The 14,442-nt window shown below is 32.0% G+C and overlaps 1 protein-coding gene across 3 annotated transcripts in view; it reads left to right on the forward strand.

Moving 5' to 3' along the window:
* sona (sol narae) overlaps window positions 1-14,442 on the forward strand; it is a 516,598-nt gene that overhangs the window by 478,143 nt on the left and 24,013 nt on the right. For 2 of the 3 annotated variants that reach the window (XM_069820352.1, XM_069820354.1), the window contains exons 10-13: window positions 1,167-1,222; window positions 10,504-10,630; window positions 10,727-10,891; window positions 12,671-12,797. In XM_069820352.1, the coding sequence (XP_069676453.1) occupies window positions 1,167-1,222; window positions 10,504-10,630; window positions 10,727-10,891; window positions 12,671-12,797 (475 nt within the window). The remainder of the gene's footprint in view (window positions 1-1,166; window positions 1,223-10,503; window positions 10,631-10,726; window positions 10,892-12,670; window positions 12,798-14,442) is intronic. The other variant, XM_069820353.1, reaches the window with a different exon arrangement.

Below are 14,442 nucleotides of genomic sequence, written 5' to 3' on the forward strand. Positions count from 1 at the left end.
CCGCGTATAAAACTTAAGCACCCATATGTCGTATGGCTCAGTACAGACAAAATTTTCCTTTCTCAAACAATTAATTAAAAAAATTGTAGGTTCCCATACGATATATGGCCCCGTATGGCCTCCATGACAGCACTGCTTATAACTCTGGAAACGTCGATTTCGGTATAACTGAAATCTAAATATTTCGTCAAAGTTTTATTAATATTAATTTTTTTTTGCGTACAAATTTAAACACCGTCACATTAAATTCAGATCTAATAAGGATAGTTCAGCGCTAAATTATATTTTAAGCAAAAATTTCATTCTATAAAGAAATAAAAAGAAATCACTGAATGGACTCAGAGTTGCCAGAAATATTTTGTAAGGATAGGAGAGCTCAGAAAATCGACAATTTCACTTAGACAATCGCCGAACTTTTGCCCAAAGAATTAACATAATTTTACATTATAATTGTAACTGCAACATAAAAAAGACGTTTCATTGCTATGCATTTTAATAACAGACATGTCTGCGATGAAGTAAACATGTCCATTATATAGAGTTCCTAATCTACAAGTTTGATACTTTTTGTGTACCTATTTATTTTATTAGTCAATTAATTCTTTTTTTTTTTACTTGGTTATTTAACGACGCTGTAACAACTACGAAGTTTTTAGCGTCGATGGGATTGGTGATAGCGATATAGTATTTTGGCGAGATGAGGCCGAGGATTTGCCATAGATTACCTGACATTCGCCTTACAGTTGGAGAAAATCTCGGAAAAAACCTAACCAGGTAATCAGTCCAAGTGGGGATCGAACCCGCGCCCGAGCGCAACTCCGGATCGGCAGGCAAGCGCCTTAGCCGATGGAGCTACACCGGTGGCAATTAATTCTTGTTCTTATCTACAGTATTTACTCATTTTTCTGAAAGACTATCACACTGATGAATCAAGCCCGTTACAATTAAAAATTACAAAACTTTTAATGTAAAAATATATATGCTGATATTAAAAGTTTGTTCCCTACAATGAACTGTAATGCACAACACTAATGAATGTCAGCTGTCAAAGATAGAGCGCTGCTAAGCTGCTAGTGCTGCTGTAAGTGAAAGCAATGCTCCCTCGATTGTTGATATTCTGTACCGAGTAAAAAGTTATATTATGGTGGCTTTTATTATTATTGCAGATTAGACATGTGCAGGAGACAGTACGCTAATGACGTATGCAACAGAGGCACTGCAGGTAGGCTTGTCTATATGAGCATGACGAAATGAGCCTAAACTCCTGACTCAAGACTGTGATCAACATGAGGTGCGGTCAGTTTTCTGTGTCCATTTCAAGTCACAATCATACATCCTCCTAGAAAGCAATTCATAACCAGCACACTGCAACAATATTATAACGTCAGTATATTTTCACGAGATTATATTCCATTACATTGTTGTTTGATATTACACAGAGTGAAAAGTGTAGAAAGATTTAAATAAACCCAAATTAACAAAAAAAAAAAAATAAATAAATAATAAAAACGAGGGGCCTTGTACATAGATATAGTAATAATTATTACTAAGGGATTTAAATTATGAACTTTTGATTGTTAATACATGCATAATTTTTATGAATGAAATTGGTTATGTAACATCAAAAGATTTAAATAGTATGGTAATCTTTAAAAGACTAGAGTCGACGGCAATTCGGAAGGCAGTTGTCTGCTAGCGTTTGTGTCGAGACAGACAGACAGAGAGAGCAAGGCAGCGTACAACATTGCCACATCGTACTTCACGAGCACGTGCAATACAAATAGCACAGGAGAGAATTTAAATTGTCGAAAGACAATAATGACCTTAGCCGTTGATTACTGTAAGCATGACACCAAACAAACCCTATTTCCTTCACTAACAGTATTCTTTGCACAGTTCTCAATCCCACACCACATGCTTCTGCAGTCGTTTCTTGCATGTTGGCAATGTTGCTGCCAGCATCAAGATGGCCGGCAGCATTCTGCTCGTTAACGTTTTTAAAATAATTATACACCTTAAACACTATTTTCCGCGCCTGCTTGTGTAATACTTGTCTTTTTACAGTCTCTTCTTCCATTTATTTACCTTACTTACACACAGTAAATGTTAGTTTTACTTATTCAATGTATTGAAACACTCGCACGTGAACAAACGAACTCGGGAAGTGCTTGTTATAGACTGATTCTGATTGGTTCTACTGTACAAGCTTGTGACGTCACATACCAGAAATGCTAGGGCGCATATAGAAGCTAACCGCCTTCCGAAATGCTGTCTAGTTCTAGTTTATAAACTTACAAATGTTTTATCACATGTTAAAAAATGACTTAGAACCACACTTTATATAATTTATATTGGTTTTATACATGTTTTTAATTTAGCTTATAATATGCACATATGTTCTTCTTGTATTTCACCTATGCTCAATTTGTCAATTATATCTCTCCACCTGAAGATGATTTTTAAAAAATCGAAAATATTAGTGGAATTATAATCTTGTAATGTGAAATAATTGTTTCTGTATTCATTGATAAGTTGTAGACAAACTATAAAATAATTATTACTATATAAACTCCAACTTATCTGAAATTTTAACCTCAAACTTGTACATAGAGCCTCCATTGGAAACATTAATTGTTTGATCAGTTATTAAGCAAAACAAAATTAAGTGGATGAAACGAGGCTAGGATTGAGAAATTTATGACAAAGAGGTAATAATAATAATAATAATAATAATAATAATAATAATAATAATAATAATAATAATAATACATGGATCATATGCGGTGACAAAGAGGAAGGCAGAAAATAGAAAAAATTGAAGAAAGCTGGGTTTGCAGTGAAAGGCCTGCCTATGGGCAAAACACTATAAATAATAATAATAGTAATAATAATAACAGACATGAATCCAAATAAAATCAAGATGTTTCAAATTCAAATTGACGAAAACAAAATCAAGTAGATAAAACCAGGCATAGATTTAGATATTTTTGACGAGGGGGGAAAATTCTTCTTTAGCTTTCTGTGTGATGAATTCTGAGTGAATGAACGGAAAAATGTGTGTTTGGATATTCTTATTTAAAAAAAAAAGAATACGGTTATCCTGATTTTGGAGGAAGGTATTTTACCCATAAAAATTGAATACCGAAACAAGCATTACATGAAATAAAATTTAAACATTTTCATTCAGTTCTTGTATTTTTCAATGTGAACTTTGTTCCATAGAATGAACTACAGAAAACTGACTTGTGACTCATCACATCAAATAATTTGATGGTTCACTATAGAAATAATGTCTAGCTTCTGGAATTTACTGAAATATAGTAAAATCGTTAAAATATTTGAAGACAATTTAACCAAACATTATAAGTTAACAGCAGGAAGATTAAGTAAAATATTTTACGTTTTGCAGGACAGATACGTAAAACATTATACTGATATAGAAATATTTTTCAGAATATAGAGGAGGATAAGCGAGACAAACATTTTTTTCATAGAAACCATCTGATTATTTATGTAAGCCTACATGTTGATCAAATAAATAATAAATTATCTAAAATATTTTATCAGCAATATTTATAACATAAAATCTAAAATAAACACTTAAAAGACTTTAAATAACTTATGAACCTATTTTCTTCTTCAAAAATAAACTACCTTATATTTAAAAAATAGCTGTTCTTACGCATTACTGTGCTTTAACTTTAAAGTTTTATGAAAGCCTGTGAATGCTTCATTTCTTTGAATCTCTAACTCTTTCGGACACAAACACTACTATAATCATTAATGACACAAAATTATATTTCAAAATGATTATGATGCACAGACAGGATTGCCAACTTTCTATGAAATTCTTTTCTGGTTGAAATGTGTGAAGTAAGAAGATAACAAACAAACTTAACAAAAAAACACAAGATTTATATATACAAGAAAATAAATTTCAACACAAAATATCATGGTTTGAATTGTTCGATCAATATTCTCACACTGATTCGTGTAATGATATATTAACAGTTTATTACTTGATTCAAATTAACAAAAACAGGAAAGTTAAAGGACTCTGCTCTTCTCTTTCCTGATATTTCAACTTCCAACAAGAATATTGAAGAATTGCTCAATTTTACGACATTAAATTATGTTCACTCAGCCATCAGTAATAAGAGAATCCTGTTTTTAGATATTCCCTATTTCAACCAGAAAGGATGAGAAGTTGAGACATAAACCACAAATAATACAGACTTATGATCTTCAAATACAAATGTGTTTTCCTAAGAAGTATTTATATACTGGTCCTTATTATTCATTAATTTTATCGACTCCCTACCTAAGACTAACATGATGACAAAGTATAATGTTATGTAGTTTAAAAATACTTATACAAAAGGAAGGTTAGTTGCAATACAGATAGAAGAAAACTCTACAAGGCTTGTTAGGACTACAACATAAATATTCTAGACCTCTGTAGACAGCGATAGTCTACCATTGTTTGTTTTACATGCACCACAGATCAGCAATTTAAAGGGGAATGTCATGAATTTGGAGTCAAAAATCGGTTGTTTGGAAATATGCTTTTCGTAATCTACATAGTGTATAAATTTTATATTTGTAGAAGGCCTGGAAGTATATTAAAAATGTTTAAATATTAATCTCTGCATCTGCCATCATGCCCCTTTTGTTGGCGTTTCAGTGCATTTCTTTAGAATATACATTTCTTGTAGGATCTAAAGCCTTTTCTCAAAAACTATAACTTCCAGTGCCATTATTTTTTTAGGAGTTGTTCATTACATATTGCTGAACATTTGGAACTACGATGATAATAATTCATTACTTACATTTTTATTTATAGGATATTATATGAAGAAAAAAGTTAATATTTTTGCAACACTAATTTCGAAATTTTATAAATAAGAAACTAATATACATATGGTATTTATTATAGTTCAGTAATCTTATAGCAGCGTTAGCTTTATACAGTAAAAATTAATTTCAAATGAATTGCATAATTAGGATTCATGTTAAGGCCTTTCATACAAAAAGGGCATAACTGTTAAATGTTTATAATATATTTATGCACACGTCTTACTCCTAAGTAATCCATTATATTTTTTTTCCATTGAATGCAATTTCTTTTTCCTTATGCACACAAAATTTCATGTCTGTAACTTAAAAACTATGGTTGTAATGTTTTTTTTAAAGAAGAAGTTGTATTTTCAATGACATCCACCTTCAACATGCAGAAATGTGCATGTTGTGTGACTTGAGGACACACCACATAACATACATTACCGCAGACACCACTAAACATCCATAAAATAACTTTTAAAATATCAAAACAGCCAAAACGAACTTAAATGTAAGTATCGTTGTAAATACAATGAAATTGTCATAACAAATGAAGTTATCATAACATTAAAATAATGCATAATTCTTTCTATTGCATATGAAATATAAAATGAAAGTTTGTAGTAAACTATTTTAACCCCCAGAGTTATTTTGTTTATCTTTCGGTTATTGACACTCTTAAATTTTAAAGGAAATTAAAAATCAGTAAGACTATGTTAGAATGGGAGAAAGGCAAAACAAAGTGATGATTATGAACTTTTCATGAATGCGTTAAGAATTAATTGTACCGCATTTTGGAACAACTTCCAGATTCCATTTGAAGAGTAAATGACCATTCGAAATCTTAAGAAACCTACCCTGACATAGGAACTTCACAGTTCCAAAAGGGTGACGTCATCCTCCACATCATCACTATCATCATCATTTCTAAAACTAAAGTGTCATATTACTTAAATTCAACTGTAATTTTAATCTAAATCAAATCAACAGAACAGATAGTAAGATTGAAACTTGAATTTTCAACTGTAGCCTGGAATAATTGTGTTATAATTGATACCACAAAATCAGAAATTTCCAACGCATTGATATTATGTTCGTTTGGATTTTTGTACAATGACTTCAAGACTTAAGAGAAAAAGTTTATTGCGATTTCTTCAAGTCTCACAGATGACGATTCACCGTTTGTGGTTCAATGTGAAGTCCAGAGAATGACAAATTTCATACACAAAAATTTCTTAAGATTAAATGAAGTAAATGTTTATAACACATAAACAGCTTAAAAAAGAAAATACCTTGTAGAGTTGTATTCTATCGTTACTTACAAAGAAACTACGTGGTGGCAAATAAAAAATATAAACGTACACCCAAAACTGAAAATATATGCATAATAAAACTGAAGATAGGCTATATACATTCCTTACTGACTTTTAACAATGACAGTGACGTCAAATGACTAAATCAACTACTCTGTCTTTTCATATTTATCTGCCATTTATTATTCTCATTCTCTTGTTATTTCTGTCCCCAATGCTGAAAACAAGAATGGAATTGGAGCCCCAGGTAAGGTTAGATGTGCTTCGTGTCGTGCATTTTGCTAGACATATGTCAGTGCTTGTCCACAATAACCCTGCAAATCAGTGGTTCCACTTTGGTTGCCTTCAAAAACAGGGATGTCAATCTATTTCAGACTGTATAAATATTAAACTGATAATTACTTTACAGTCCTTAAATTCATAGAGAAAGTAATAAATATTTACAATCAAGTTGGTAATTTTAACAATCTCAAACTCTTTTACATATAATACAAATACAAGTCATTAACAGATATTACTGTATTAGTTTAATTAATTTCAAGTAATACCTACTGGAAACTAAATGCCTAAAAATTATTTCTTTCAAATACTAGCTTTAGGTTCTGTAATATTTGAGGCTATCAAGTGCAAAACTCACCTTGTCCCAAAAAATAAAAAAAATAAAAAAAAAAATTGAGTTACATACGGGATGTTGTACTTCTTGCAGCTCTCTATCTACTGATATAGTCGGTTTGTGCAAATCTTGTCTAATTCCTCTTCCATAGGGCTCAGAAAACTACTATCAAATGCAAAACTGTCCATATCCATAACGGTTTTTCCTGTTTTCTGACAAATCACTTTACCTGGATAAGGCGAGTTTTGCATTTGATAGCCTCATTTGTTAAAACATTCTCATAAAATAGAACTTGTTTCTAGCTATTCTTTACTAAAAGCATACTTTTTCTAAAAAAATTGCTATAAGAAAGTGTATGAAAATATTTTCTATTGACAGGTATTCTTGAATATTTCTTAGTTTCATTGTCAATTAATGGACGAAATTCGTATTTTCGACAATAATTTTGTGATATAGTACAAAAATTGACATCCCTAAATTGAAACAAACAGTTTCTCACAATAAGTTACTTAAGACACGTCATAACCATTGTGGAAAACCCCTGACATTTCAACATAAAACATTTTACAAGCTTGTGTATGCAACACGAATGTTACCTTTGTCATTTGCATCAAGCATAAAACTTGAATTATTTCAGAAACTTCAGGCTATAAAAAAATGAAATATAGTACTTTACACTATCGTTAACATAAATACTTACTGATTAGCTTTATAACTTCTTTACTGCCTTAACATTAGAAAATTACCTAGTTGACTAGTTTCGAAGTGGTGTTGTTCATTGTCGGAAGTCTAATCATTAATGAAGAATACCACTTCGAAACTAATCAGCCAGGTAATTTTCTAATGTTAACACAGTAAAGAAGTTATAAAGTTAATCAGTGATTAAATAAGTGTTAAAAGTGTGTATCCAACAATGAAGAATGAATACTTAGCTCATTTTAAAAATATGAGTAGATACTGTACTAATTTATTTTACAACTTTAATACCAGTAGTGTAAATCTTTCATGATTACATATATTCAGGCAAATTTAAAAATTAAGACAAGTACATGTTAATGATATATCCCGATATCACACAATTTTTCATGAATCTTGAAATATTCTACGAAAAATTCTTATAGAATTTAAAATATGATCCTCATTTTATCCCTTCACTTCTGATATAATGAAGATATAGTATAATATACATATCTATCCTCTTTACTCTTGAAATTTACGATATAAAAATAGATATTTAGAGAATTTTTGATGAAATATGCACCAAAGAAAAACAAAACACACACGCTAAAATACAGATAATTATAACTATCACATACCAGTAAGTAAACTATGTCTGATTTTGCAATATGGTACGACCCGTTTTTTTTATTATTTATAAATTCAAACAGTTACTGATGCAAATGACTAAATTTGTTACTAATAAATGCATCTCAAACTAACATACCCAGATGATGAAACTTAATGAATGCTCTAAACAAATACATAATAAGCTGAATGATAATTCTGGAATGTGTGTACCTACTTACCGCTTCATGTTTAACATTCAGGGGCATAGATCTAACAGATATACTCTACTAAAATAACAATATCAATGTTGTTTCTAATGATTTGCATAAATGTGGTGGCACTAATTATTAATTCACTAATTAGAAATGTATTTCTTACTTTATATAATGTGATAAGTAAAATATATTGCATTCTACAAAGTTGCAAATAATAATTGAAAGTTCTTTTCAGTTAGATTAAATTGAGGTTAATTTCCTAATATCAATATGAAATAGATGGCCACAACCTCAAATTAAGAACTTCGTAAGGATTATTTTCACATAAATAATTTTTTGCAAAAGGATATTCAAGTATGTAAATGATATATTACTATTGATTATAGTTATTTTTCAGCGTCACTAAAGTTCAGTGTTATTATGCAATTCTAGTCATTTTCTTTTTAAATGTAGTAACATGGTTATGGTATATTCAAAATACTTGTACAGTACATTAGCCTATACAGAAAAACATTAGCCATTTCACTTCAATTCGAAACAATAGAATAAAAATAGTTGACTTGCTACATTGCACAAAAAAGTTTAAAAAATGTTTTTCCATTAAGATATCATGTTCTGTGGATTTACAGAAAAGAAGTTATTATATTAAACCCTATTTCATTAAACAAGTTTTGCATCACTGCAAATTATAAATAACCAATATTCAGAATAACACTAACATTAAAACAATTAAATTACCGTACCGGTACTAAAATGGATCAAATACAAGAAATTAATCAAATTAACGTAAAATAATTTATGAATTCGATACATAGTAGTATATTATTTGCTATTTATACAATCAGAAAAATGTATTTTTTAAGAGAAAGTAGCCTACAAGACACGAAAAAATTAAAGGGAAAAAAGTAATACATTACAGTATTGGTCCCATTTCTAAGCAATGCTTTGCTATCAATGTCTTATACTAATGATTCGACGCATAAATCCAACCTTCTGAGAAAGATTTCAGCTCAGATAATAAAATTATTTAGTCACAAATAATCTGTAACTGTTTATAAGATCTAAACATGTGGAAGTCCAGCTTTGTGCTCACTTGATGTCGCATGAATCCACTGTATGTTCGTCGATATCATGCAGATATGAACTTAAGGCAATGTTTAACTCTTGCTATAGAATAGGAAAAGACGAACATTTTAACATTCAGAAAACGAAAATGTTTATTCGTGGAGATCAGATGCAGATTCATAATTATGGGGGGAATTTACATTATAGATCAAGTGATAATTTACGCGAATTAGACAAAAGCCAGCTTGACTTTTTATAAGATCTTTTGGGAACAGGTGCACTATACAAGATGGAATACAGACATGAATTGTTTATTAAGATTATGAACTTTAAGATACGAAACAACTTAATAGAAATCAAATTTCGTTTTGAATGAGCGATGTTTTGCAATGAATACCGATATAATATATTTTGTACAGAACAATGATAAAGTTACACAATATCACAGTTTTCTCAAGAATTTATAATAATTTCTTCTATGTACCTTACAAATTTTATACAGTAATCAAATCAATCCACCTATAACCCTAACAAAGAGACAAAGTGATTTAAGACAAAAAGATAAACAGATTGGGGTACCGTAAACTGTGGTAAACTTTACTGCTGGGGTAAACTTGACCACAAAAAGAAAGGATTTAAATCATATCGAAGGCACTGAATATATTTTTGAAGTTAATTATTATTTCTCTATTTCTTTTAGTATTTTTTTTTATAATTACAAATCACATTTGGGCCTGATATTATGATTAACATATTTCTTTTCCTTTCGTGGTCGAGTTTATCCTATCAGTCAAGTTTACCCCAGTTTACAGTATTGTGAAGAAACTTCTGATGAAACCGTGTACATTGATAGCTCTGCATTGATTACAACAATGGAACGTTTCAATAAAATTAACGTAATTTCTTTTGAATCTTGATAAGTTAGGTATGATGTATTCTTCTATGTTATTTTCAAACAAAATTATATTTAATAATGTAATGAGATTTAGAACACCACAAAATATACTAGCTTAATTATTAATTTCTGGTATGAAATCGAATTCCTTATTAAAACATACAAGTATAATGATAGAAAATTTAGTATATGTAGTTATGAAACTTAGATATATTCACCTAGACATCACACTTTTTCCTGTCAGTACACTAAAGTTCTATGTTACTTTCACTTTAGGTTTTGCATATGTTGGAGGAGCCTGCGTCGTCAATAAGAGACTAGAAAAAGTTAACAGTGTTGCCATTATAGAAGATACTGGCGGCTTCTCAGGGATCATTGTTGGAGCCCACGAAGTGGGACATTTGTAAGTAACAAAAGTGACATATTACTACCGTAACTTGATTCCACTCAGATCAATATTACAACTGTTAAAACTATATGACGTGTTTGTGGCACACAGATTAGGGGCTGTGCATGATGGCTCCCCTCCGCCAAGCTACTTGGGGGGACCTGGAGCAGAAAAATGTCGCTGGGAAGATGGCTACATCATGAGTGACCTCCGACACACGGAGAAGGGCTTCAGATGGTCGCCCTGCAGTGTGTCATCTTTCCATCATTTCCTCAAGTGAGTGTGAAAGTTAACTTCCTATTGAGTAAATGATTGTATATCTGTGTGCGTGTGTGCAAAATCATGTTTGCATCAGTGGCGGTTGATTGGCTGAGGCAAGGCCTCAGTCACTTGACTACCTTAAACTCGAAATTGTGTGCTTTTTAGTCGTATATAACCTACTATATCAGTTATTTGAATGAAGGATATAGAGTTGAAGTAGAAAACTTTATGATGTATATAAACCTGTCTTACAGTAAAATTTGTTCCTGAGGCCCGAAATGTTCTGGCTACATTTTGTACGTTTCCACGGGTTTTGAGGTTGCACTCGGAAAGCTGAAACTGGGACACATCTCTTGTAACCCCATGACCTAGCAGGTATTCGCCCACCCATCAGCCTTTACTTCTCCCATTCAGAACCCAGTCTTTTGTCAATGCCAGTCTCAAGGGTGGAATGGGGTGAGAATAACAGTGGTGAATCGTTTGTGATCCAGTGTGGTTACGTGTTTTGGGAAAATACAGAGTGGCACATGAAATGTCATACCATTTATTTTATACATAACACATACTAATTTGTATTAAAGCTTTACAAAATTATACAGAATAATTAGGACTTGGAATTTTATCTCTAATGTAGAACATGTTCCATATGACCGCCGTTTTGCCTCACAACCTCTTGCAAACGAACCCTTACATTCGTCACCACTTTTCGACACAAGTCTTCAGATAGCGCATGACACAACTCCACTAGAAGGGCTCTGAGCTGCACCACCTTTTCTGGCCTCCTTTGGTAGACTTCTCTTTTAGGAATCCCATAAAAAGAAATCCGGACTATGAGGCGGCCACATTTTTCCGCACCCATGTAGATGTGACATCACACGAAGATCAAACATCTCATGCAGGTAATCCAGAACGGTGTTTGCAGTGTGTGGATGGGCTTCATCCTGCATGAACCACTATGCTTCCATAAGGAGACCTTCTACCATGAGATGGGGGATAAAACTGCTTTCCAACATGATTTTGTATCGAACTTGGTTGACAGTTTCATCGAAGAAAATTTGATTGATGATTCTGTGGCTCGAAATTGCGGTCCATACAGAAACTTTTGCCCAAACATTTCTTTTTCATGCAGTATGCGAGGAGATTTCCTCGCCCAGAATCGAACGTTTTGTTTATTCACAACACAGAACAATTTTCACCTTGTGTTCAACAGTCAGTCGCCCATTGTCCGCCATTTCACAAATTGATGTTTGTGCTCGTAGCTATGGCTACATCCGAAATGTGATGCTACCTATCGGATTTTCCATGAATTTCGGCATCCACTAGCGCAGTGCGAAACATCGAAACTACAATATTAAAATTTTAACGAGATAATTAAATGGTATGACATTTCGTGTACCATCCTGTATAAATCAAAAGAGATGCAAGAAATAACATATTGAACTTTTATGAAAGAGTCAGAGCTGGAGCTGAAGCCGGACTTGCAAGTGGAATTAGATCAAGAAGATTTATTTATCAACCCCAGTGCTGCCTTACAACACTACAAGCTGCCTTACAACACTACAAACTCTTAAAAAGTTTGTAGTTCATAATAACCAATAAACACTCACACAATACTAAAACTTTATACTTTGCATTGTACAAGCACCTGAAAATAGCAAAATACTCTCTGGTTCTACTGCTTCTGCAATATAGACCTAAGCAAAAAAAAAAAAAAAAAAAAAAAAAAAAATCGTAATTCACAGTTAATTCCTTACTAATAAGTGATATGTTAACAACTAACTGCTTTTGTTTCAGTGGAGATACCGCGACTTGCCTCTACAATTCACCACACGAGGATGAATCTCTGCCCAGGGTTCTTCCAGGCAAGCTACTGACACTCGATGCCCAATGCAGAAAAGACAGAGGGACAAGCGCTTGTTTTGTAAGTCTTATATAAATTAGTTTTACACACGAAATAGAAATCTGCAATATATAAATGAAATTCACTGACAAAGAATTTTGAAACTGTCTTGACTTATAATATTAAAGAGAAAGTGTTACATGATTAAGAAAGTGTTACGTGTTATGTTACAGCAAAAAGTCGATTTAAAGATTTTTAATCAAAAGATTTTTTTTTTTTTTTTTTTCCAATGCCACCAGGTTGTCTTTTCGACATTTCTGGTCTTTTCTCCTGGCTGTGGCTTAGTTGTAACCCACTTCTGAGGTTGGGGCACCTGGAAGGCGGAGTTACATTACCCCGATGATGTGATAGGTTGATTATGATAATGTAGTGCCAGGAGAGGTCTTAAATCTAAACTTAACCTAATTACATATCATTATTGACATACATATCGATATGCAAGTAAGATATAATTTTGCATTCATCACAACACAGAAAGAGTTTTTGGCATGCCAATCACTGTGCAGTGATTTGTCCTGAACTACTGGATGGATTATGCTCAAATGTAATATCTATCTACAAATAATATTTACTTACTTGCAATTTTTAAAGAATCCAGAGGTTCATTGCTGCCCTCACATAAGCCCACCATCGCTCCCTATCCCTAGCATCATATCATATCTCCCTCAAATCCATTTTATTATCCTCCCATCTACGTCTCGGCTTCCCCAAAGATCTTTTTTCCTCTGGTCTTCCAACTAACACTCTATACACATTTCTGAATTCACTCTGACATGACCATATCAAACATCTGGATTTAATGTTCCTAATTATATTAGCTGAAGAATACAATGCTTGCAGTTCTGTGTTGTGTAACTTTCTCCATTCTCCTGTAACTTCATCCCTCTTAGTTCCAAATATTTTCTTAAGCACCTTATTCTCGAACACCCTTAACCTCTGTTCGTCTTTCAAAGTGAGCGTCCAAGTTTCAAAACCATACAGAACAACCGGTACCGGTAATATAATTGTTTTATAAATTCCAACTTTCAGTTTTTTTAAACAGACTGGATGATAAAAGCTTCTCAACCGAATTATAGCAGGCATTTCCCATATTTATTCTGCGTTTAAATTCCTAATGATGAATAATTATTTTTATTAAAAATGATACATATATTACTATAAAACTTTCTAAAGTTAAAATGCTAAAAGTGTTACAATTTTTTAAAAAAGGTAAAAGGTAATGTACCTTTATGACAGACAGGCTCCATTTCAACACTGGTTTATTACGTCTCTATACAAAAAAAAAAAAAGAATATGACTATTTGCTGGAAATAGGTTCTAGAGATTTTCTTTTTGAATTGTTTCTTTGTTGGATAAAATGATAAACGAAACAAAACAGTGCAACTACGTACAGTATGCCTCCAAAAATATTCATGTCAGAGATATTATTATCTATATCAGAGTCTATACATAGAATTGTGTCGCCATTCAAAACTTTTCCATATAAAATTTGTAGGGCTTAAAGAGATTTACACAATTATTTTGAAAAATCAATATAAACATAGCCATAGCTTTCCACATCCTTTTATGCTACTAGTACAACTGTATACAGGTCTGCAGTTAACAGTGTGTGAAGTGCGCTTCACACTTTCAATAATAATGAAATAAATGAATTAATCAATATATT

This window comes from Periplaneta americana, chromosome 3 (genome assembly GCF_040183065.1).
Source record: "Periplaneta americana isolate PAMFEO1 chromosome 3, P.americana_PAMFEO1_priV1, whole genome shotgun sequence".
Lineage (NCBI taxonomy): Eukaryota > Metazoa > Arthropoda > Insecta > Blattodea > Blattidae > Periplaneta > Periplaneta americana.